Source organism: Epinephelus fuscoguttatus, linkage group LG3 (genome assembly GCF_011397635.1).
Source record: "Epinephelus fuscoguttatus linkage group LG3, E.fuscoguttatus.final_Chr_v1".
NCBI lineage: Eukaryota > Metazoa > Chordata > Actinopteri > Perciformes > Serranidae > Epinephelus > Epinephelus fuscoguttatus.
In genome coordinates, this window is record NC_064754.1 from 45944987 (window position 1) to 45970397 (window position 25411).

The following is a 25411-nucleotide window of genomic DNA, read 5'->3' on the forward strand; positions in this document are numbered from 1 at the left end:
TTCATTTGCTAACATTAGTCTGCCTCACCTCTCACCATCACAACCACCATCATCACCACCCTGACTTTTAGGAGCCCCTGAGTTCTGCTGTGGCATCCTGACTTTGCTAGTCAGGCACCAGTCCACCTCACATCTGTGCTTGTGAATGCTCTACATCGCGCATCTGACCCCCTCTGTCAAATAGACTGCACCATTTCACAGTACGTGCGTGGGGTGGGAGTATCAGATGGCACAATGAAATACAGTTATTGTGTAAATACATATAACTTGTATTGTCAGTGATATGTCAGTAACTAGATTGTTGTACTAGAGCCAGTTTAAACCAGATCTTTTCATGCTAACTTACATGTTTTAAAGGCATCTGCATATTTTGAACATAATAGAGCTCAATCAATCAATCAATCAATCAATCAATCAATCAATCAATTTTATTTATAAAGTCCAGTATCACAAATCACAATATGCCTCAGAGGGCTTTGCGAATTAAAATTGTAATTTCTAATAATGACAAGCAATATTTATGGGCATTCCTTATTTACACAAGCACTATGAGCAGTCAGAAGCAGGTGTAGATTTTGTTAGTGCCTAGGGAAAGATTAGATAACCTATTGATGAATGCCGAAATACACATATATTTCCTTCTGCTAACAGTTAACACACAAATTCATCCAGCTCACGTTTCATGAATGAGACCTAATATCTCAAGAACACCTTAAGGGAATTTCTTCAAATTTGCCACAAACATCCACTTGGACAGAAGAATACAGTAATTGAAATTTGGTGGTGGAAGGTCAAAGGTCAAGGTCAGTGTGACCTCACAAAAGATGTTTTTGGCTATAACTCAAGTATTCTTATGCTAATTAAGACAAAACTTCACACAAATGTCCAATAGGCTAAAATGAAATGATAACATTTTAGATCCAAAAGGTCAAAGGTTAGCTTCACTGTGACATCACAATGTTCTGCATAAAACACTTTCTGGCCCTTACTCAACATCATATCTCAGGAACAAAAGTGGAGACATTTGGTCAGATACTTAATTGGTGACTCTAATCTTGAAACTGTGCTGACTGTATAGATCTTCTGTGTGAACCATCCATGTTTTCACAGACATGGAAAACTAGCTGTAAGAGAAACCTGGCTGGTGCACTGAAGCATACAACCGTGAGGCAGTAATTCTAATTACTAAGATAAAATCTTGCGTAGAAGTGTTCTGGAAAAACAAGTCATCAACATTCCATTAATTTCCACTGTACTAGAATGGTGGTAGAAATATCAAGAATGTATTTTGTGTGACTTTGAGGGAAACAACCTTGACTTCTGATTGAGCTACCAACAACCAATAATATTCTTAAGATATGAGCCTAACTTTATTAGCAGTTATTGACAGCAAGTTTAACACATTAACTGCAGGACGTCATTCTACGTTGATCTAAAACTAATCACAGCTGTGTCACAAGTCTACGTGACAAAGCATGGGCGGAAATGTTTGTACACTTACCACAGTTAAAGGCATAGTGCGCCCAAAAATGAAAATTCAGCCATTATCTACCCACCCAAATGCCGAGGGAGGCTCTGGTGAAGTTTTAGAGTCCTCGAAACACTTGTGGAGATCCGAGGGGGGAGTGGGTAGCAGCACAACTGCACACCTAATGGCTGACGGCGCCCCAGATTAAAACGTCCAAGAACACTTATTTGAAACCACAAAATATCTCCATACTGCTCATCCTTAGTGATCCAAGTGTCCTGAAGCCCCAACATAAAAAGCTGTTTTGAAAAATGTCATTTGAACTCTGTTTTTAGCCTCATTGTAGCCTGCTGCTCTAACTGCCCGCGAGGCCAGTGAAAGCACGTGAACACATGAAGGCGGTGCCCATGTCTCACAGTCTCACATAAGCGCACACATGTCAGCTCAGTGTACAGGGAGGCAGTTAGAGCTACAGGCTACAATTCTGTGTTCTTGGATGTTTTAATCTGGGGCGCCATCAGCCATTAGGTGTGCAGTTGTGCTGCTACCCACTCCCCCCTCCCCAAGTGTTGTGAGGACTCTAAAACTTCACCAGAGCCTCCCTTGGCATGAGGGTGAATAGATAATGGCTGAATTTTCATTTTTGGGTGCACTATCCCTTTAAGATATCCTGAGAAATTAACTGTGAAAATAGTACTGATTCTATACGTGTTGTCAAATCACATTAATAATCTGAAATGAAAATATTTTTACTGAAGGAAAGACACAATTGACCAATATTTGCCAAAATAATTTGAAACAAAAAATCACTGTCAAAAAAAAGGTGGACAGCAGGGAGTTAGTTTGACAACGCTACATTTATTACCCGTTTTCTCAAATGACAGGGCCAAGAAAATATACAACTTCACTTAATAGCAATCAAATAAATGTTAACTCAAAATATGTACAATTTCTCAAATGAGATTTTAGAATTCGCACAGAATGGTCTGCAGCAACAATTGTTTAGATGTAGCCAACACATTGAAAAATGGAACCAAGCTTTGACCATGTCCTTCAGAGGGGGGGAAAAGACCTATCAAAGCAATAAAATTTGTAATACAGCACACTTATTGCCATTTTGTTACATCAGTGAAAAGCAATGCTATGAAAGAAATAGAAACATCAAAAATTTACACTGTATTCAAATTATTGACATTTTTACAGTTAAATAATACAAGTCAACTAATTTTCACACTGGAACAGTTTAAAGCGTCACAGTTATGTCTTGTGAACACTGAAAAAAGGGAATCATGACATATTTGTTTACTGATATTAGATACAGGCCATTTTGATTTTGGTAGCTATAGAACTAAGGAAAAAAGTCAATAAATGGTTGAACTTTCTAAAGTAATATAACAGCAGCAGATTTTGATGATACTCTTACATTGTGGGTTACTATGATAAACCAACAGAATAAAATGTAAGACAGTTAAAATGTCTAAAACAGATGTTCTATGTACATAAATAAAGACTTCAGGTTCGTGTCAGATTACCTTGCAGTTTTCACTACGAATACAAAATCTATTACAGCCTGTGGCTGTGTGCACAACGAAACTGCATCTAATATTTGTGTCAAAATGTTTGGATGCACAATGTTTTTGTTTTAATGGTTCTGACGTTCTCAGTCTTGCCAATCAAAAAAATAATAAAGAATTATTAGTTTTATCTAAAATTTGCATTTACCATGTGAGGGGAAAAACTTTTACAAGTGTGTATTCTCAGCCACCAACCAAAGTTGAAGACACTGTCAGAGATCATCATTGTCATTCATCTCCCCACTTTTCTCTACCCTGTAAAGAGTGCATATTACCTTAAAGAAAAATGTTTTAAAGATTTGTTCAACATTAAGAAAATGCTCTTATTTGTGTACATGCTGAGAGTTACCGCTCTCACAGCTGTGCTTTAAATCTGGAGCTGGAGCCCAAAGACAGTTTAGCTTAGCAAGACTGTGAGCAAAGGGAAACTGCAAGCCTAGCTCTTTCCAAAGCCTCTAAAGCTCTTTAACACATTCGCAATTTACACAAAGCTTTAGAGGTGCTGCTTCCAGTCTTTTACACAGCGCTATTTACCATCTTGCTTCAGCTCCTTATTTAACGCACAGACATGACGCTGATATCTATCTTCTTCGATCAAACTCTCAGCAAGAAAGCCTGAAAGACTGTCTGTCTTTTTGTCCTTTGTATATCTCAAGAACCGTTCATCCGATCTACTTCACATTTGGCAGGTAATTTGCTGGGTGCCCAAGTACATGCATTGTCAACTTGGGTGTGATTTGGACATAAAACATGTTCGATATTAATAAACTTTAAATAAACAAGCAAACAAGAGGTCTGAGGCTCTGTGCAGAGGCAGGGGCGGGGGCAGGGCTTCATGGATGTGCCGAGTCGAGCACGTCTTGCTGAGTGTATTTCCCAGGTGTTTCTGACCGCGAATAACCGTGATCCTTGGTGTGTTTTTCTTTGCCAAACAAACTTATAGCACCAGTAATTTTCCTGCTGCTAAATATATTCATGCTCTATTTTATAACCGCTGTGGTTATGTCAAAACTACTGAGTAAGACACCTATGTGGAAAATAATACCACAGCTTTGTGTATTTCACCCATGATTCTGTCCGTGAGTAGCTGCAACTTGGGTGCATTTTTCAGGGGTGGATTTAGGGATTTGGAGCCCCAGGGAAACACGGTCTTGCTCTACTCTACACCCTTACTCTAACTTGGAATGTTGGTAGTGGCAGTGGTATAAGTACTCCAAACTTTTTTTCTGGAAGTAAATCTTTTAATACCCCACAGTAACTCTTACATTCACATTATAACTCAAAGTGAAAAGTGAAAGAGAGGCCTTATCGGTGATGTACTAACATTGACGTCTGTTAATGGTGGAGGTTTCAATTCTAATAATAATACTTATGAATAATACCAGTGAACAATAATACTTTGTATTTAAAAGGTCCAGTGTGCAGGATTTAGGGGGATATAGTGGCAGAAATTAAATACAAGTAGTTTTTTTAGTGTATAATCACCTGAAATAAGAATTCTTATGTTCTGTTATCTCAGAATGAACTGTTTTTAATCTACATAGGGAGCAGGTAATCATCTACAGAGCTCCCCATGTTGCACCACCATGTTTCAATAGTAGACCAGAGTGAACAAAACCAAACACTGGCTCTATATAGGGACATTTGCATTTTCCCATCCGCCACCTTGATCAACAGCCACTCCGAGAGCGTCGGATAAACGGTTGTTTTTTTTTAAACCTGAAACTGGTTTATTCAGTGTTTTTACCTGTTTAAAACAGCTGGTCCGATTGTTTTGGAAGAGGAAGAGACCTCTACAGATAATGTAGGTCCTGGTAAAAACCTCCTTAACGTTTGGATCAGAAATAAGGTGAGCACATATTAGGTTTTCGGAGAAAATTGGTGAGCAAATATTTACAGGTGCTGGGCAAGCGGGCCGTCTGCATAATACCGAACGGGGTATGAGAAACTCATTTGTAACCCGAAACTGCTTTATTTGGCTCCTGATACAAAACCTTGTTAACAATGAACTCTGAAGAAATTCTAGTCAGGAGAAGTTTTAGCTAGTTGCAATCTTCAATCCTCACCGCTACATGCCACTAAATCCTCATAATTCTTACACACTGTTCCTTTAATTGATATACTCTGAATTTGCAACGTAAACGGTAACATGTCTCTGACAACTTTAAGTAGTATTACAATGTTTTCCTCTGAAGTAGAAGTACAGAGGAAAACATTGTTATAAGTGCTTTGAGGGCTTTTTGTGTGTTTTCTTGGGGTGCATTATGTCAGAAAAGCAACTTAATTTTTCTCATTTCTAAATCTCATAATAAATCCATGGCTGTTTTGGGCTCAGGAACGTCACTCAGTATCCGAGGAAGCACAGTGTCGAGTGGGATGCTGTTTGGATGAGCGGTTCTCGAGAAAGCTGCCAGCAGCAATACTACAGGCCACGTAATAGTCCCGTCTGAACAGGCATGTTATGAAAGGGCATTGCAATATTTTCCTTTAATGAGGAACTATTCCTTTAAGCCTTTATAAAATACAACATAAAGAAATCCTCTGATTAACACAGCAGCGAAAAAGATTGCAATTCTCCGTTGTGTTTGTTTTACAAATATATTACAAAGAAGAGAAGAAAGAGAAAAGGAACCCTTCTGCACTGTGTATTCACATAATATACCTCTCTTTATAAAAGACATTAATGTTCTCAGCGGAACAGGGTGGCCTCTTAGATGTCTCTCACTGGATTTTATGTACATTCCTAACATGCTTTTTCAGGTGACCTGACTGTGTGAAATGCTTGGGGCAGTGTGGGCAGGAATGTGGTTTCTCCCCTGTGTGGATATACTTGTGCCTTTTCAGATTATTGAAGTCTAAAAATCCTTTCTCACAGAATGGGCACCAGTGTCTCTTCTCCCCATTATGCCACCTTAAATGCACATTTAGTTCTACCCTCCTTGCAAATTTCTTTTCACAGAGGTTGCAATGGAATGGTTTCTCTCCTGTGTGCATGCGTATGTGGGCTTCAACATCTCGTCTTGTAAAGAACCCCTTGTTACAGATCTGGCAGATAAAAGGTTTAATCCTGCTGTGCACCATCTGGAGGTGTTTGGTGAGGCTAAAACTATAGACAAAGCCCTTCCCACACTGTTGACAGATATGGATCCTACCATTGCGATGCACCCGCCCATGCCGTTTCAGACCTTTTGAATCTGGGAAGCTCTTACCACAGAGCGTGCACGAGAAAGGTCGGCGACCTCTGTGGAGACTAACGTGGCTTTCCAGGGCTGCGATGCTGCTGAGGACACGACCGCACTCCCCACACTGGTTTTTGAGGAGACGCCTTCCAATGACTGATAAAGGCTGTAACGGTGATACAACAGGTGGTGCTCTGACAGGTATGGGGAAGAGGGAAACACTTGGGGGGTAAACTGCTGTATGACTTTGGGATTTTGGTGAGTCTACCTCTTTCGTTGGAGGTAAAAATGAGGACCTCTTTCCCCCTGCAGGAGGTGTTTTACTTGCTACAACTGTAGGAGGAATCCACACAGCTTTAGCTGTACATTTTCTCACAGCCTCACAGCTAGCACTGTTCTCTGCTGTCTCACTTATTTTAGATCCATTCTGCAATTTTGATTGACTAGAATTTTGCACTGTAGCTATTGTTTTGTCTTTTGCTGCTTTTGTTAATTTCGTAGCATTCACCCCTCTAGAATTCTTTTTAGGACCTGCATCATCGTGAATTAATCTGGGTTTCTTAGCAGGAGTTGACTCCCCTGTCTTTCTAGGACTGTTACCATCTTCGGCCAATTTAAGCCAAAAAACACTTGAAGAACTAGTTTCACTCGTGGCTTTTTTAGCACTAGCATCATCAATTGTTATGTTATACATAGGACTGAAGGAAGTGGATTCCCTTTTAATCTCCTGTGTGACAGAAACATCTTTAGGTAAGGTACATCTCCTACGACAGAAAGAAGTTGATTCGTTGCTAGACACTTCGGGGCTCGTACCTTTTTTACTTAAAGTAGACGTCCTTGGATTAACAGCAGTAGATTTAGTCTTTTTAGGACTAGTACCACTAGTCCTCTTAGGGCTCACAGAAGTGGTTTTAGTACTTTTAGGGCTTGCACCAGTTTTTGGGCTAGCACCATCTCTAGGTGAAGTACTCCTCCTAGGATGCAGAGAAATGTTTTTGGTCTTTTTAGGGCTAGCACTTACTTTAGTTGAGCTAGACTGCCTTGAACACACAGAAGTGGATTTTTTATTTTTAAGGCTGTCCCTGTCTTTCGTTGAGCTCGACCTCCCTGGACTCACAGGATTGGATTTTTTATTTTTAGGGCTGTCCCTGTCTTTAGTTGAGTTAGACCTCCTTGGACTTACAGAGGTAAACTTTTTATTTTTAGGACTGTCCCTTTCTTTAGACGAGCTAGACCTTCTTGGACTCACAGAGGTGGATTTTTTAGTTTTGGAGCCTACACCATGTCTACCTGAACTACTCCTCCGAGAACTGACAGAAGTGGATTCACTAGTAGGCTTATACCTCCTAGGACTGACAGAAGTTGGTTCACCAACAGTCCTCTTGGGTCTAAGACCTTGTTTACATGGTCCAGATTTCCTAGGACTAATGGAAATTGGGTCATTGGATGTCATTTTTACTGATGTAACATCTTCAGCTCCTGTTTTTTTTGGGTTGATAGGGATAGGTTCTCTAGCTGTGTTTTCATCATTTGGACTGTCATTCGCTAATCTAGTTTGCTTCAGTTGTACAGTGGGGTTCTCTGTTTCTGTGTGCAGCTCTGGATTTGTTTCAGTTCTTCTAGCTTGCGCATGAGTTCTGAGATGACTTCGGAGTCGGGCCACAAGGGTATTTTTCTGTAACCTTTCCTTGTAATTGGGGCTGGTCACCAAACAAGAAGCTGTGGCATCTACAGAATCATTAGAGGAGGCCTATAACAAAAAGGAAAGAGGAAAAATAAATTAAGTCATAAATACATGCAGAGCAATCACAAAGCAGCGTTTCCCATAGAAGTAGACTGTATTTGTTGTGGTATTTGATGGGGGTTGCATTACCAAAATACCTTTTTGGGGTCTTGCGTAACAGGTGACACTGCCAGCTGTGCCAGGAACTGGGCTTTAGTCATCTGTAAATGAGGGTCACATGTGTCCTTGTTGGTGATGGACGTCAGATGTATGGGAGGGTCATTTGGTAATGCACAATCTTGCACTGAAACGTTGTCCAAATGAGGTTCACCATCTGTACCAGATACATCTGGAGGTTCAGTCAAGCTGACTGAGTTGGCTATTCCTGAGTTCTCAAAGACTGGTACTGACACCTTGGGTGGTGTAGATGGCCTGCTGTTCGGTGACTCTTCCAAATTACTGCTGTTTTCAGAGGGCAATGATGCCTTCTTTTGAGTATCATTTGGCTCTGACATCTGAGAGGTATTTACAGACAGAGCAACAGATGTTCCTTTTAAATTGGGACAAATGCCAGTGGTTGATATGACTACAGGCAAAGGTTTCTCTTGTGCAGTACCTTCTTTCAAATTGGATTGTGTTTCAGAAGATCCATCTGTAGGCAGTTCTGAAACCAAGACTGCTTCTTTGGCTGATACTGGAAATGGGAGCCTGGTTAATCTGACCACAGCAGAAAGGTTTTGTTGAGTGGTCATTGGAGACACTAGCTCAACTGACATGTTCACACTGGAAAAAGTTTCTGTTGGCGTTTCAGAAACAGAAGCAGTTTGTCTGGGAGATTCCAAGTTGTCCAATGCATTCGGTCTCTTTAGAGTTGATATTGTGGCTATTTCATCTGAAGTGGTTTGTGTATCCACAGCATTGCCTAACTCCTGTGATAAAGAAATCAACTGTGGCGATGACACCGAAAGAGGAGCTGATTTGGTGGACTCCTGCTTTGCTGTCAAAACAATGGCCTGTGACTGATGTTTCCTTGACGCCACAGCTGACACCTGCCTTGGAATTATAATTGTAATTTTTGGTTGTGATATAGTCCCAGACTGCGGGTCTGTTGAGGTGGCTGTGGACTGTGAAGTGACAACAGGAAGAGATTTCCTGGATGTAACGTACAGTTTTTTTGGATGACCAGAGGAAAGGGAAGGTGTTCCTAGAGGCAAACCTGCAGCTGTAGAGCATTGAGGTATACTATTTTTCTGTGAAGCAACAACTTTTGAGACAACAGTAGGAAGCTGGGTTGGAGACAGCGGTGCTATTTTCTGAGGTATTAATGAGGACACTGATCTTGGCATGACAAGTATTTTATGAGATACTGCCTCACCCAGTTTGCTGGGTGCTTTCTCTGATGTTACCGGAGGATAGGGAGGGTGCTGCTTAGGAGACTGCATACTTGTTTGAGCTGCAGCAGTTGATGTAGCAGTATTAGATGGAGTGACAGTGTGCTGTTGTTTTGGTATGACACCCTTAATGTGGGCCTGAGATTCACTGTTTTGAGTGGCATCTGCAGTAGTGGGAACGGCACCATGTTTCTCCATTGTCGATTGTCTTGTTGTGGGCAGCTCTGTTATGGATAGATTGCTGTCAACTTTATGAATCTCAACAGGAAGCTGTGTCTGTGGCTCAGCTGGGACTTCATCCACAGTTGGTAACGTGCCCACATGGGGAAGAGGTGCTGCCATTTTTTGTGAAGAGGAGAATGTATTTTGACCTGTTGACTGATTCATGGCTTCAACTAATAGCATTGCATCCTGAAGAGTTACAGAGGTGCGGCGTTCTCTGGACTGAACTATTGGAGTGTTAATTGTCTCAGTTGCCAATGAGACTTCAGTGGACTGAGCTTGAAATGCTCCTTCTTCTATTTCCATTGAAAGTTGTTGAGATTCGGATATTTTTTCCTTTTCATAGGAACACCTTCTTCTCAAAGATGCCACTGAAACAGCTGGATAACCAATTTCTTTCACTGGCTCTTGCAGACATTTAGATTTCTTTGGTGGCCGTCCCCTTCTACGTCGTACTGAAGACTCAGGCTGAGGAAGAGCCTCACCTTCTGCCACCCCACTTTTTAATTTTTCACATGCATTTCCTTTGTTAAGTGGTGTAGGTTGTGCCAACTGTTCCTCTGTAGACTGCGCATCTGCATTTTCTTGCAGAGTGACTTCAGCTTGTTCATTTACTGACATTTTGTCCTCTCTTTGACACTGTTTGGCGACCACTGATGGTTGCTCTTTTTCAAGGGGTTCAACCTCTGATTGATGCTGAGCAACCACCAATCTGTGTTTTTCAGATGCTACAAGTTCTCCCTCTGTTTCTGACATCTTCTGACTGATTCCAGACTCTTCTTCCATGTTGCCTGTTAATGCAGTGAGTGAGATGACTACTGAATGCTCTAGTTCGGTCGATTGGTTTTGGGTTCCTTGTAAACTGCTATCCATTCCCAAAGAGGGTAGTTTCATGGCCACTCTCGTCTCTTCATCTTTTTGAGGTAAGGGTATTTCTCTAGTTGAACATTCCTTGTTAACAAAAGGCCCTTCATTTTCGGTTCCATAAGCAGAGGCCTGTGTTGAATCTAGACACAGTGACAGAGATGTGACAGAGAAAACATGGCAAGAAATAAAAAGGTGAAAATGGTGAATGGTAATCCTCAACAAGTTTTGTGAATTTTAGATGATATAACTTTAGTTGAGTAAATAAAAAAATCCTCACCTGCTTTATCACTCAAGACTAGCCCACAGACCACAGGGGGCTCATCTTCCTCTTGCTTCAGAACATACTGTGGAGAAGAATCGCCATAAGCGTCCTGCAGAGGGATGACAAAACTTTAAATTTCAAGAGGACTTACATCGGAAAATAAGTGTGTTCATAGCTAAGATACACACGCACCTCCTGTTTGACAAGTAGAAAGGCCATTTGAGTAGTTCCCTCTCCATAGGTGTGGTCCTGCAAACTGTACTCCAACCCCTCATAACTGCAACGTTGCGCTTGGTTTTGAAATGGTGAGTGGCTTAGCGGCTGACATTGCTCCACCAGCATCGTGCGGAAAGGAACAAGGTCTGTAAACGTGAACACACAAAAGTTTTTTTTAAGGACAGACAAAAAAAAAAAAACAAAAAAAAAAAACCCAAAACAAAACAGAAAAGGTTATAACTAAATCCCCAAATGCTATTTGGTCAGATTCCTGGTAAGTACAGTGAAAAGAAGCCTGCTAATCTACGAAGAACCAACTTGCCTGGTCTCTGGTAACGCAGTCCAAAAGGATCTGACAACAAAAGCCAGGAGCCAAACTTATGAGTGATACATACCACATGCATGTTGGGATATGAACATGCATCAACACATAGCAAAAAAAACTGCTAGAAACTTGATGAATTAGCAAAATAATTTTGTTTACACAAAACATCAGGGTTCTAAATTAATACCAACCAGGCGCCAAATGTGGCAGATTTTCCTTATGACGGGTAAAGCGGGATTTATACTTGTGCTGCAGACCCTACACCAAAGCCAACGCTGTAGCCCACGCCAATGTAAGCATTTATACTTGTGCTGTGGTGTGTCTGTGTCACTCTGCTGTTACACCTCCAAAACACTAGTCGGCAACAGGGTTTCTGTGAAGTACTGTAAAGTTTAGTTGATTCAAAACACACCCAAAACACACATTAGACAAAGCGTAATAAAGACAATTTCAAACATAAGTACACAAACTAGCTTCACTATAACTCGCAGTATTCACACACAAAGCACTTGTCTTTATGTGGAACATTTTCCCCACAAATACAACATGCTAATGTTATTAGCACAAACCTATGGCATTTTACATCATATAAATTAGCCTAGCTCTCTTCATATGAAACCAGGGACAGCAGCAACATTTAAAAAAGGTAACATTACAAAATTCAACTCTATTACAACTCACAAGGTTCACTGACAAAACAACTGTCTTACACAAAACACTTTTTCCAAACAAATATAACGTGCTAACTAGTGCTGCACGATTAATCTAATTGCAACTGCAATCGCGATGTCAGGCTGTGCGATTACATAACCGCATAAAAGGCTGCCATTTGTGATTTAATGTAAATAAATGTTAACGTGTATGCCTGTGAACATGACTACCTCTCCTGTAGTGTGTGGAGTTTGTTGACATTACGCCCACAAGCCATCCTGGTGCGTGCAGCACGTACGGTCAGGTGACCAGCCGGCGTGCAGCTGTGACCAACATAAATGCTGAAGAGGAGCATGAACATGACCATGAACAGGTTGAGTTGGTGGTGAAAAAAACCCCAACGTCTATTACATGGCGATACTTTGGAGTCAGGTACGGCGAGGTTGAACAGTAAGACGTGCTGTGTAAAAGTTTAAAAGTTAAAGTCGCCACGTCCCGCGGCAACACGACCAATCTATATCAGCACTTGAAACGGCACAGAGAAAAGTAGGAAGAGTGCATGGGAGAGAAAGCTAAGCCATGTAACGTTAAAGACAAAGAGACAACTGAAAGCCACCAGAGCCTCATAAAACAACATCCAAGCACAGTTACGCAAACATTTGTAAGTGTCACAGGGAAATCACAGACTCCATAACAAACTATATAATAACAAATGAAAAACTGAGCAACTTTGCTCGGGTTCGTCCCACTTGACATGCTGCTGTGTTGTGTTACGGCCTATTCACTTGCTGGAATTTGTCATTTACGTGACAATGCCTGAACGCAACACAGGCAACTGAGTGTGTGTGTACGGTGCTGCGCTGCTGTGCGAGCAGCCTGTTTGACTGTGTGTAACAGCAGTCTGTTGATGGTTATTTACACTGTCCATAACAACAACTATGTCAGGTCAGGTCAGTGCCCCCCTAATATAATGTAGGGGAAACACTGAATCAAGCAAGAAGACTCATGATACCATTTATTTATTACACTGTAATCACAAATCGCAAATAGCGATGAGCGGAGATTTCCTTTGCTCATATGAAGCCAGGATAAATCCCGAAGTATATATCCCTGAAGATGATTACACACAGGACTTAAAATGCTATTTTTGTGGAGGCTTTATTATGTACACAATTTATTGTTTGTTATCTGTGAAATTTAAGTAAATTAAAGCTTTGTTTCCACTGAGGAAAATGGTTTCAGCTTACAGAAATAAACAGGAGGTCTACATTACCGCAGCATGTAGTTACATTTCTGGGGAGATGCACATCAAGCTATGGTGTAGGCTACGGTGACAGTTTTTATGTCAGAACATCAATGAACACCACTGACCACCCGGTGAGTTTCATAGCTTTGAAAACGAACGTTTAGGGTGGTTTTAGGACAGGTTCACACATGGCCATAGGCAGTAGTGTTAAGCCAGGCAGGGGAAAGCCAAATTCTCAGAAAATGAGCAATCGTCACTCTTTTGGTCTTAGCCACTCTATTTCATCATAAACAACCCAGAAATGGGGCTCAAAGTGCAAAATACCGGACTTCTCCTTTAAAAAACATAGCTTGTCTCCGCCCATCACTCTCCCCCTCTGCTGCCAAAACTCATCCATACCTTCATCACATCCAGAACTGACTACTGTAACAGCATTCTTTATGGTAGGTACATCATCCAAAGCTGTAAAGAAACTGTAATACATCCAGAACTCTGCTGCTCATCTGCTCATCCATTCCCACTCTCGCAAAAGGGATTTTATTCCCCTGTTTGAAAATATGCAGCCGTACATGAAAAATTATATAAAATAAATAGCAGAGCTGTACATTAAAATTTTTGCACATAGCACCAAACACATAAACTAGCAGCCCTGGAATGCACGCAGCATGTGCAACATATAGACCAATGTCACAGTGTACACAAATTAACAGACAGATTAAACAGAGTAGCAGCTCTGGGTCTCTCTTAGTGTTGATGGAGAAACTGTGAGTGAGTGGGGCGGAGCTGTGCATAGACTGTGAGAGAGGAGAAATGAACACTGGAATGCGTTATGAAATGCAACTTGACCCTATATCAGCATAAATGATGTTGTCTAAATTTATATCTTGCTTGAAAATGTATCGACATATCGCACAGTCGTTCTATTGCCAAGCTGTAGTAGTCATGTGAAACATGTTTTCATAAAAGGTCATAAACCACAACAGATGTTTTTGAAAGTAGATTCATGTAGGGTGAGGTCAGGTTTAGGGTTGCAATGGCATGAGATTTTTACAGTATGATAACCATCTCGGAAATATCATGGTGTCGTGTTATTAAAGAATTTATATTATTATCAGTCAGAATGACCCTTAAAGGGATGAAAATGGAAGGGTTACTGGTTGGACAAACTTTTTATTATCATAACTGAAACCATTTTGAAGTATGTGTACAAAGTATCCCCCTTTGAATATGATAATAAAGGGAAGATTCTCCGTCCAGTTGTTTTGTTTTGTTTTTTTTTTCAAAATATTGTAGATAAGCAAGTGTACATCGTGTGATAACCATCACACCATCAAATTTTAAATCACAGTATACTTTATATTGCTGCAACCCTAGTCAGGTAATTTGGGACACTGGGATAAAATGGGACAAATAAGGTTTTTACATCGTGAGTTCTCTCAATATTAACAACTAGCCACCAAACATGTTACTGCATTGTTAGTACAAATGTCCTTTATATGAAACAAAAGTTTTTATTGGTCTGAGACAAATAATATGCACAGAGCAAAGAGTCAAAAAAGTCACTGGTCCCAGAACTTCAAAGGAAAGCTATGTGGCATGTTGACTTTCTTTTTCTGGTAATAACAGTGCTGCAGTTCAAATAACAACAGTATAACAACACATTTGGTTGTAGGATGTTGTATTTTAATAAAAGATCGACTTATAATCAAATACACTTTAATTTTTCATGGGAAATGGTTTTGAGAGTTTGCTTAATGCACTCAGGTAAAATGAGACAAAAAATAGGTGAAAGTGACATTTTTTTCTGAATTGAAACAAGTATGTCTTTACTTAAAAAACGTCAAAGATGATGTATTGAGCCCATGTCAGCAAAAGTAGTCCAGAATTACCCATAACTGTTGCACACATACATGTCCACAGTAGACAATATGGAATAAAGGAAGCAGACAAGAAAAGAACAGGAAAGGTGATGGTAGAAAAGTCAATTCAAGTAATAAGTCAAAATGTCACTGAATGTACCATGTAAAGCGAATAACGTTGCTGTTTGTCTTCTCTATAGTACTGTACACAACCGGTCACAGACTGCCATTGTCGTTTGAACACGCTGTTACCAGTCCAGTAGCGAGGATAGCATTGTATGGTTTCCCTCCCATTTTGGATCCCACGCTTCCGATAAGACTGAGCTAAGCTAACGTTACTGACACATCCATAGAAAAGACCTGCCATATGTATACCACATAACGGGAACAAACTCATCATTTTGGCTTAACAATCATATAGCATATCAAACAATTCTATTGGGTAGGATAACCAAGCTTATGGTGGGTAACGGGCATCACAACTCACCACACTGAACAGCTCGGTCACGTCTCTCACTGCCGCCGTTCGGCCATGCAACAGACTCACTTTCTCGGCTGACAACAGTCGGCTGGTTTCCCGCATTCTCAAGTTGGCTGCATCTTGTTTTAAGGTCCTCGTTCTCCCTCTTGATTCTAGAGATTTCTGCTTTCAGCTCATCGACCATAGTTTCAAAAAGTTTGGTGGTCTCAGCGATTGCAGCCTTGAGCATGCTCTCCATAACGGAGGAGTACTTTGTCTGAAAATCATCCGCTGACATTTTGGTATTATTAACCCTTCGTCCAAGTTCCAGTATGAGTCCACTTTCGATGCTACGTTTATCGTAATGTTATTAAAAAACACGGTATTGGGATATGGTTCAACATGGCTCCTTCCCGTAGACCGAAGCGCTGCTTTGTGTGACGCACTTTAGCGGAAGGAGGGAGTTGAGCACATATCCGGTGATTCACTTCTATGCTAAACTGTGTGTTTTGTAACGTTATATAGTCCGTTTGAACGGAATCAATAACCTAGCACATGTGTCAGCGATTAATTAACATTAACGATTTATGTACCAATCTCGACGAGGAAGCGTCATTCTTTAACTGAGACCCATAATGCTGAAATGACTAAGTTTGTCCTAACTCAGGAGCCGTAGTTTTAATCTCGGAAGTGCGGTTGTTTACGGAATCAAACGGAAATGCGAAAGCTCAGCGGAATTTGTAACGTAAAGTTATAGCTTTGAAATTGACTTACTTTTGCTACTAAACTTACTTTGCACTAAACAGAAACTATATGTGCTTTAAATGTGGTATTTTCCCCCCACAGTCACTTATCGTAACGTAACGTTAGAGGTCTGAATCAGTAACGTTAACTCTGTATCACAACTAGTGCAGCAAGCTAGTTAGCTAACGTTGGCATTACTCGAATCTACAGTTTGTTTGTCACTGGGTTTGGTGTGATGGAAGTAACTAAATGGTAACTGTTGACCACCCACACACGTTTACAACCTGTTCACCGTTACCCAGACAGAAAACCGAGTTTAGCGACATTGGCACATCTAGTTTAGAGAGACTGACGTTAGCTGTGCTCGCCAGCTGCCACTCCTCTACAGTCTCTGAAGTGCCAGCCGGAAGGTGCCTGCTCTCCTGTTTACTGAAAATAAAGGACTGTTATCACACACCCTTGGCGAAATGGCTGAATCTATAGTAAAGTTTCAGTCACAGCTTTCTGGTGTCATGGAGACGGTCTTTAAAGCTGCCATGTATGAGATCACCCGGTTGGTGGAGGACAGTTTTTTGGAAGAGGTGACACGGTGCAGGGAGCAGGTCGAGTCTCTGAAGAGGCGACTGAAATGGTCGGAGAGTCGCCGTAAAGAGAAAGAGGGAGACAGGAGGGGCAGATGTACTGACTGCGGACGGGTCGGGCCGTCCGGTGAGGACAGCGCCACAGGTGAATCTGTCTGGTGTTACTCACCTAGGCTGTTTTTAGACACTGTTAATTTCCTATATTAATTTTGTCACATGGATGGCTAAATGCACACACGTTGTTATAAATGATTCACAAAAAAACTACTTGATCACCTAACCCGAGCTCTTAAAAAGGTAGAAATCATAGATGGGAAAGGTCTTTGCTAATTATGTGTCAAAAAAAATTGGCTGCAAATGAACTGATAATAGATTGAGTCCACAAAAGTGCTCTGCAACAGCTTTAAAGCTGCACAGATCAATGTTTTTATATTGTCAATTAATCAAAAACCATGTGGAATGTGAAGAAGTTGCTGTTAATGACAATTACTCCAACTCTTCAGGTCTCCTCAGCTCCACAGAATATTTTATGTCTTTTAACATCACTGTTTAGTTCACATTCCCCGCTCTTACCTGCTTTGGCTTCAGCAGCAGCAGCAGGCAACTGTTCAGAAAAAAAAACACATATAAACCCGCCATAATCTACCTATTCTGCACCAAACATTCATGGTGAACTTAGTGGAGCATTTAGCAGTTTAAGAGTCAGATATTTCTTTCAATACTTTGTTGAGACCATATAGTGCAGCCGGAAACATGACTCCAAATGAATGCTGATGTTGGTCTCTGATTGCGGCATGTGTATATATGGTGTGTTCCATTTGTATTGGGAAGTCGGAATTTTTGAGTTCCCAGTCGGAATGCCAACTGCAACACCCCCTAAAGTTGGATTACCGGCTAGGAAAGTTGGAGGAACCTCACCAACCCCAACCTAAAAATCCTAATCCATGGCTCCTCCATGCATTTACTATAACAGTCATACACACAATGCTGTCCAACTTTTATCTGTGGACATGTCACTACAATGTTTGTTTACAGCAAAATGTGTTTTTGTCAACCGGTATTGCTAACAATGGTTAACCTGGCTTGAACTGGTATCGTTAATAACATCTTTGTTTTGTGACGTGTTGTGCTGGAATGGGATCAGCCCCAATTCCATCCTCCAATTTCCATCGCAGAAGCAAAAGAAGCATGATCAGTGTGAGATGTAACACACCAATGTTTGCCTCTAATGTGACATACAACATGTGCGTCGGCAGCGTGTTATTAACAATAACAATGGCATAACATGTCAGTAACAAACATTTACCATCCCTGTTATATGGCGGCTGATCTTGTCCTCTGCTCGGAGGTAAAGGAGCTCCTGGGCCTCATTGTTTTCCCAATTTGCGTACATTTTCGCCCACACTTCTTCTTCTTAGAGTTAGCTGCTAACTGCTATCCGATACTTTTTAAATCTCTTGCAGTGGATGGCATGCATAACATGTCAAAACATCACACCTGTGCCACCCAGAATCCCGTCCTGCTGACTGTCCCATTTATACTGACTTCACGTCAGCATTGTTACTACCGCTGATGCTGGCTTAAAGGCGAGACAACTCTGTCACCCCATTCTGCGATTATACCTATTATACAGAATGGTGAGGAGGCATAACGGAGTGAAAGTCCTCCTCTTAGCTCTGTTTTTGGTCTCTACCATGTCTTTTTTGCTGCTAAATGTTCCATAATGTTCACCGGCTAGTTGCTAACTTTGTCTACTATTTGGTGCAGGTAGTGTATAGTAGGTTCTTTGAGGTATATGCTAATTACAGCTGCCTGTTGTGGTCAAAAAATATGCTTTAAGAGTGGTGAGAGTGAACCAAAACAGTGAAGCTGCCAGCTCAAAAACCAAAACAATGAGATGCAAGTCAATATAAAGCTGTGTAGAGCTGAGGGGAGTTGCAGATAGTTTTTTTTTAGTTCATCATTGTGAGCGACCTCTTTCACATAACACATAGTTATAACATTCATAGTTATTACAAACATATTATATATATTATAGCTGTTTTAAGTATCTTAAATTGTTAGGCCACCTGGGTGGAGTATGACCCATTAAAGTTTCACCCATCTGAGACTTGCTAAATTCTGGAAGTGCAAACAGTAATGTTCGTACTATTTTATTTTTAAAAAGTAAAATGTTTCCTATCCTCTGCTACAGATAAAAGTCTTAAACAGGAGAGTGTGCTGCAGGAGATAAATGGCTCTCACAGCACCAATGGAGAGACACCTCGTCATGACATGGAAGAGGTAGGACCAGAGGCCCACAGTGCCATAAAGGCATCGCAGGTAGAGAACCGTTTGTTACACTGTTTGAGCTTCAGTAAATGAGGTTTCAGTGTTTAAAATGTGTTTTATTGGCACATTTGATGGCAATATCCTGGTTCTACATGTCTCATGACTTTAGTAATCTTAGTAGGGCGGCCACGATTAGTCGATTAATCGATGACTAATCGACTATTAAAGTAATCGGTGACTATTTTAGTAGTCAACTAATCGGTTTGAGTCATTTTTCATAGAAAAGTACTATAAAAATACCCCAAAATACTCTTAATGCAGCTTCTTACGTTCAGATATTGGCAGCTTTACACACTCTCCCATGACGGTGAACTAAAACCCTTTGGCGTGAGTACGAAACAAGACATTAGATGACGTAATTTTGGGGTTTGGGCAAGACAGACCGACATTTTTCAACATTTTAACATATTTTTCGATGAAATGATTAGTCGACTAATCGAAGAAATAATCGACAGATTAGTCGACAATGAAAATAATTGTTAGTGGCAGCCCTAAATCTTAGTAAAGAATCCTAGTGTTTTGTGTAAATTGTAAATGTTGTAGCATTTAATCAGACCTGCCTGTTGATCTAATACTAACCTTATGGGTACTCTTGAGCTAAGTGGAGTTAAAGCTCCTGTAATAATGTTGTTTCTGCTTGTCTGCCAGTCTCAAGGTGTACAGGCTGAAAAACTGGATAGACTGCTCAAGGAGGAAACCCTGCGGATCACTCCAAAAACTAATGACTCCCAAGAGAGATGGGGAGTCAGTTTGGATGGTCAGTCTCTTCATGAATGCATAGATTGAGAAAAGTTATTTTAAGCATATTAATATCATGTGAATTTTTTACTCACAAGTATATAGCCATTTCTGCAGGACTGGTTTATAGGAAAGTTATACACCAGATGATACACTGTGTCACCACTGGCTTCAAAGTCATTATTTTCAGGGTTTATATGGTAATTGTGATATTGTCTTCCCCATACCCATAACTGTTTAAAAATCTTTTCCTCCTCTAATTGGCCAGACACAGAGGTATCAGGTCTGCCAGGGCCCAGTAAAGGTAGCAGTGACCCGAAGATCCCAAAGTGCCAAGTGAACTGGGAAGCTGGCTATGACCAGAGGCGAGAATCAGGCCAAGATGGACATTCAGTTGACCCATCTGAACCACTTTTCCAGGGCAGGTATGGTATAGAAGATCTGGGAGGTTTTGGCAAGACTGGCTATGAAGACTCCAATATGATAGATATGGGTAACTTGGATGAGTTACAAGGATCACCGTCCCACCTGGATGAGGATCTGAGTTACATGGGGCACTATGAGGGGGATGTGGAATCACCAGAAGGAGCCAATCGTCAAGTTTACCAATCGGCTGCCACACGGAATAGAAGGAGCGTGGTCGGTTCACCTACTAACTCGCCCACAAGGACGAACATTGATGTCAGTGGAGAGCTCAGCTGTTTATTGATCAATGAAGAAGGGTATCTACAAGACCCGAGTATCTTGTACTCTGAACATGTGTCCAATGATTCAGGTGGTAGGTTGAACTTCAGAGGTCAGGGCATTCGCATTGACCCATCTGTGGACAGCACAGGGGGTGTGTATGGGCCTTCAGATGCATACAGTGATACCGTAAACTTGGGAGAGAAGTTGCAGCATCAGACAGGAGGGAGAGGAGGGAGGAGACACACCTGTAACCAGTGCTCCATGTCCTTCCCTGATTCGGCCTCACTAAAGGCCCACAAGCAGACACACAAAGGCATAGGACAAGTGCCACCGTACTCCTGCACGCAGTGCGGAAAGACCTTCACTCAAGCGTGTAACCTCAAAGTCCACCAGAGGATTCACTCGGGACAGGGGCTCCACCTATGCAGCCACTGTGGTAAAGGCTTCCCTTCTTTCTCTGACCTAAAGACACACAAGTGTGGCCAAACAGGTGACAAACCTTATTGCTGCACTGTATGTGGGAACAAGTTCAGCCGTCTCTGGAATCTGAAGTTGCACCGGAGAATTCACACACAGGAAAAACCTCATCAGTGTACCATGTGTGATAAGAGCTTCACACGAGCTGACATATTGAAAGTTCACCAGCGCACCCACACAGGGGAACGACCATATTGTTGCACTGTGTGTGGCCTCAGCTTCAAACGCCTGGATCATCTGAAATCACATCAACGCAAACACATATAAAGCTTGGGAAGTTTAAGGGGAGAGCATCTGAGAATTTAAGATTGTTTATTGTATGAAAAGATTTAAACATGAATGTTGTTACTCATAAGCCATGGATGTTTTTTTTCTTCTCTTCAATACCTTTGATTTTATTAAAACACTATATAGGACAAAGATAGAATATATGTTTCTTGTCTTTGATGAATTATGTCTTACTTGTACCCATTTATTGCTACATATTTTGTTACTGCAAAAATGACTAAGTAAAAAAGACGTCTGTTAATGGTTTCTCAGTATATATGGTTCGAATGGTGTTTGACATTTTCTTGCAAAGGGCAGATAGGGAGAATCATAAGAGATGCAAATTAAGAAAAGAGGCCAAGCCAGCACTGAGCCCTCCTGTTGCAGATGAGAGGTGTGACATTAAAGACACATCAGGGTAGCATGATCAAAGGTTTGGGAGATAACAAGGGAAATCTTTGTAGGGTCGTTAAATTAGAGACTTCTCTTGATGACATTGCAGTGGTTTCTCTTTTTTTCAGTACAGAGTTGATCAGAAACCCAACTTTGTTATGAGATGGATAGGAGGTGGTTGAAAGGAGACAATGCAGTTTGGATAGAAGCCAGAGGATGTCAGAGAAGTATCTTTGTATCTAATTGGCCCTCATCTCAGAAGAAGGATCAATTAGGTGTCAGACACTTTTTGCTGAAAGAGGAGAAGAGGGAGATCAAGGAAATGAAAAAGGAACATACCTGTGGTGAGAAACATCCTAGAATTCAGAGTGGGTTAACCAGTAAACATAAAACTTACTTTTGCTGTTTGGAATCTTACCAAACGCAATAACTGGTAAGCTAAATGCATTTGATGAATTTATCCAAGGGGGATAATAAAATACAACATTTTTACATACATTGGTGGAAATAAGTCTTCAACACATCAACATTTTTTCATTAAACATATTTCCAGTGCAGTTATTCACATAGAATTTACACCAGACATTGATATTTGACATTGATATACTTACTGATATAGATCTATTTGGAGACCAATAACCAGGAAATCAAATATTTAGATAAAAGTCATCAGTAAGCATCACATAATGTGTGTTTCTTAGTCTGGTGGAAGGATTTTTCAGTCAAAGTTGGAACCACAAAGATATGATGGGTTTTAGTGTGATTTGCCATGCCCGCCCCATTGACTCCCATAGAACTGACACTGAGGTTTGGCTTCTCAAACGCTGTCACTGAAATCATGATCTTTCCTCCTTTTATATTTTCCTTGGTGGATGGCAACAGATTCTTCTCAAGAAATTCCTAGTACATGACTCCATCTTAATATTTGCAGGAAAGTTAGATTTCTGTGTCTCCTGGCCACATTATGGGCAACAGTGTGGCATGTCATGTTTGGAGAAGAAATGCTTCTGCATCTGACCTTAAAAATACCACACCTATAGTGAAGTTTGGAGGTGGAAGCATCATGGTATGGGGCTGTTTCTCTTCTCCTGGTACCAGAGACCAAACTATCAAAGGGATGTTGAGTGGAGCCATGTAGCGGAAAATTCTTGAGAAGAATCTGTTGCCATCCACCAGGACAGTGAGGTTGAGATGCAGGTGGACCTTCCAGCAGGACAAAGATCCAAAACATACAGCAAAGAAGACTCTCAGCTGGTTCCAGACAAAGAAAATAAAGGTGTTTGAATGGCCCAGTCAATCAGCAGTCTTAAACCTGATAGAACATTTGTGGAAGAAGCTGAAGCTCAAGATTCACCAGCAGTTCCTCCAGAGTCCTTTAGATTTAAAGACTGTCTGAACAATGTTCCCCAGTCTAAACACTGTGAGAGATTAATTTCTTCATACAGGGACCATCTTAATAAGCTGCATTGCAAACAAAAGCTCCTCCAACAAATATTAAATAGATTGTTTAATACTTTTTCCCGGTGTTTTTCCACTTTATTGCACCTCGCTTTCTTAATGGATTGTAATGTTATGATTTCTTTATTTTTTATAGTTTTACTGAGTGAATATCAATGTCTGATGTAAATGTCATGAAAATAGCTGCTTTGGAAATGTATTAAATGAAAAAAATGTTGACGTGTTGAATAATTATTTCCTATAAGCTATATCAAAATGTAGGAGCCCAGTTTTGATGTGGAAGTATCAGATAAATTTAGTATCAAAAACCTGTGTGGAAATGAAGGTGAATAATATAATCAGTGTAATGTAATTAAGATTTTAGTAATGTACTGAAGTAGCCTACAATTTTGAGGTATTTGTACTTTACTTGAGTATTTCCATTTTATGCTACTTTAGTCATCTACCCTACTACTTTTTAGAGGTAAATATTGTACTTTTTACTCCACTACATTTATTTAACTTAAATCACTTGTTAGTTTAATAATATTTTGTATCAATAATCTAAATTTGCAAATAGGTCATAATATATTGTTCTAGGCTAACCCCCAAGCAGTTTGTGGAGTAAATAAAATTAACTCCACGTCTACCAGCTGTAACATTTAAGTGATGAGTACATTTATGCATCAATAATTATAATCCAATAATATAATAGTATGTATTTTTCTGAAATGGGCCATTCTGCATAATAAGTACTTTTACTTTTGGTACTTTTAGTATATTTTGATGCTAACGCTTTTGTACTTTTACTTAAAGGTCCCATATTCTGATCATATTCAGGTTCATTCTTCTATTTTGGGTTTCTACTACAACATGTTTACATACTTTAATGTTCAGAGACCACATTATTTTTCTCATACTGTCTGCTTGAATAAACCTGTAATCATCCTCTGTCAGGCCCAGACTGCACATGGGGAGAACTGGGACTATTCCCGAAGCGCCGGCCTGTGATCGGACTGCTGGCCTGCCTGTCATTTTTTTCCCAACAGGCAGGCCAGGCCAATGCAATCAGAGGCCAGCGCGTGATGCGAGGAGAGGGATGAGGCGTGTGAGGTTGAGCCACTTGTCAGTTGTCAAAAGACAGGACGTGATTGGTTTGTTTCAATATACACCCGCCCCAACAGTCCTACATTGTAAACACAGCCAGCATGGTGAGGAGGGGGTTTGTCAACTCGCATCTTGTGTGTCTGTGTAGGAGCCCACTGGCGCTGAGACGTAAGGGAAAGTGGTCGAGTTAATTTCAATGGATCCCAACTCAAATCTGGGTGAAAAAAAAGAGAAAAGGTGGTGCCGAAAGAGAGAGTGACAAAAAAAGAAAGGCACGCGAGGACGACGGGGCCAAATGCTAAAATTGCCAGATTTATTCAGGGCCCCCATCATGGTAAAAACACACGATGCTTCTGAAAACATGCAGGTCCAGTGACCCCCAGGGGTCCTTGAGGCCAGACTGATGAATGGACCCTATCAGAGAGAGTTAAATTAACACTGAGGATTGGATTTTACAATTACAGTGTAGAAATGTAGGCCCTTGAAATTCAAAAGTTTTGAAGTTAAAATAAGGATTGAGATTTGAAATTCACGGACCTACTAGCCACATTTTCACTACTTTTGAGATGATTTATTTGTGCAACAAATGGGATATAATCATTTCTTTTTCCTATATGAATACAAGGGCAAATCAAGTAAGAAATTCACTGTTATACTGTATAAAGTTTAAACTATAGTGTATGCAAAAAAACTATAATTCTATGTTTGCTATGTAAAGGTGGAGGAAGTGTTGGTACCAGTCCTGCTGATGCTTCAGAAGGAGAGTCCAGTGCAGGGCAATTGGCAGAAGGTACAGAAAAAATGTCTACAGAAGGGCATGTCATTGGTGGTACATAAACTTGAGTTATTTGCATATTCCTTGGGATTACATTACACGAATGCTATTTATTCATTCATTATTATTAATCACCAGCCTGTAACAAGTTGCAGGCACATGAACACCAGGCACTGGCAATTGACATAAATGGCTCTCTCATGTAGTTGTAATAATAGCCTTCTTGGCACTACAGCTTTATTCTATAAAGTGTAAGTGAATTTTCTGTCTGTTGCCTTACTGTTATGTACCCCAGCCCAAACATAAAAGCTACTGTATATTCCACCCTTGGATTTAGGTTGGGGTTCACTAGGGTTCCCCCTCATAGTTGATTAATTGTTTGGTTTGGACATAATTGGCTTCATGGATTATGCTATATTGGATTAGGCTAT

At 40.6% G+C, this 25411-nt stretch overlaps 2 protein-coding genes across 3 annotated transcripts; one reads left to right on the forward strand and one right to left on the reverse strand.

Annotated features, from left to right (window-relative positions):
• Positions 1-2315: 2315 nt before the first annotated feature.
• LOC125886530 (uncharacterized) lies at positions 2316-15887 on the reverse strand. The gene is made up of 5 exons (XM_049572792.1): positions 15471-15887; positions 10879-11048; positions 10702-10795; positions 8103-10564; positions 2316-7971 (listed from the first exon to the last, which is right to left on the reverse strand). The coding sequence occupies exons 1-5, from the start codon at positions 15739-15741 to the stop codon at positions 5764-5766; spliced, it is 5205 nt and encodes a 1734-aa protein (XP_049428749.1). The 5' UTR covers positions 15742-15887; the 3' UTR covers positions 2316-5763.
• A 249-nt stretch (positions 15888-16136) lies between these two features.
• Positions 16137-23338, forward strand: si:ch73-109d9.2 (uncharacterized protein LOC565042 homolog). 2 transcript variants are annotated; one of them, XM_049572872.1, is made up of 4 exons: positions 16137-16913; positions 18963-19090; positions 19748-19856; positions 20106-23338. In XM_049572872.1, exons 1-4 carry the CDS (start codon positions 16655-16657, stop codon positions 21266-21268), a joined length of 1659 nt encoding a protein of 552 aa, XP_049428829.1. In that variant the 5' UTR covers positions 16137-16654; the 3' UTR covers positions 21269-23338. The 2 variants fall into 2 exon arrangements, with proteins under 2 accessions (XP_049428829.1, XP_049428830.1); XM_049572873.1 differs by having other exon boundaries at positions 18963-19051.
• Positions 23339-25411: the final 2073 nt, after the last annotated feature.

Coding starts and splice junctions, on each gene's coding strand:
- LOC125886530 (XM_049572792.1), bottom strand. CDS start 15,741: ATGTCAGCGGATGATTTTCAGACAAAGTACTCCTCCGTTATGGAGAGC. Junction 10,796..10,878: donor TTCTACTTGTCAAACAGGAG/GTGCGTGTGTAT, acceptor ATCCCTCTGCAG/GACGCTTATGGCGATTCTTC. Junction 10,565..10,701: donor AGTCTTGAGTGATAAAGCAG/GTGAGGATTTTT, acceptor CACTGTGTCTAG/ATTCAACACAGGCCTCTGCT.
- si:ch73-109d9.2 (XM_049572872.1), top strand. CDS start 16,655: ATGGCTGAATCTATAGTAAAGTTTCAGTCACAGCTTTCTGGTGTCATG. Junction 19,091..19,747: donor GTGCCATAAAGGCATCGCAG/GTAGAGAACCGT, acceptor CTTGTCTGCCAG/TCTCAAGGTGTACAGGCTGA. Junction 19,857..20,105: donor ATGGGGAGTCAGTTTGGATG/GTCAGTCTCTTC, acceptor CTAATTGGCCAG/ACACAGAGGTATCAGGTCTG.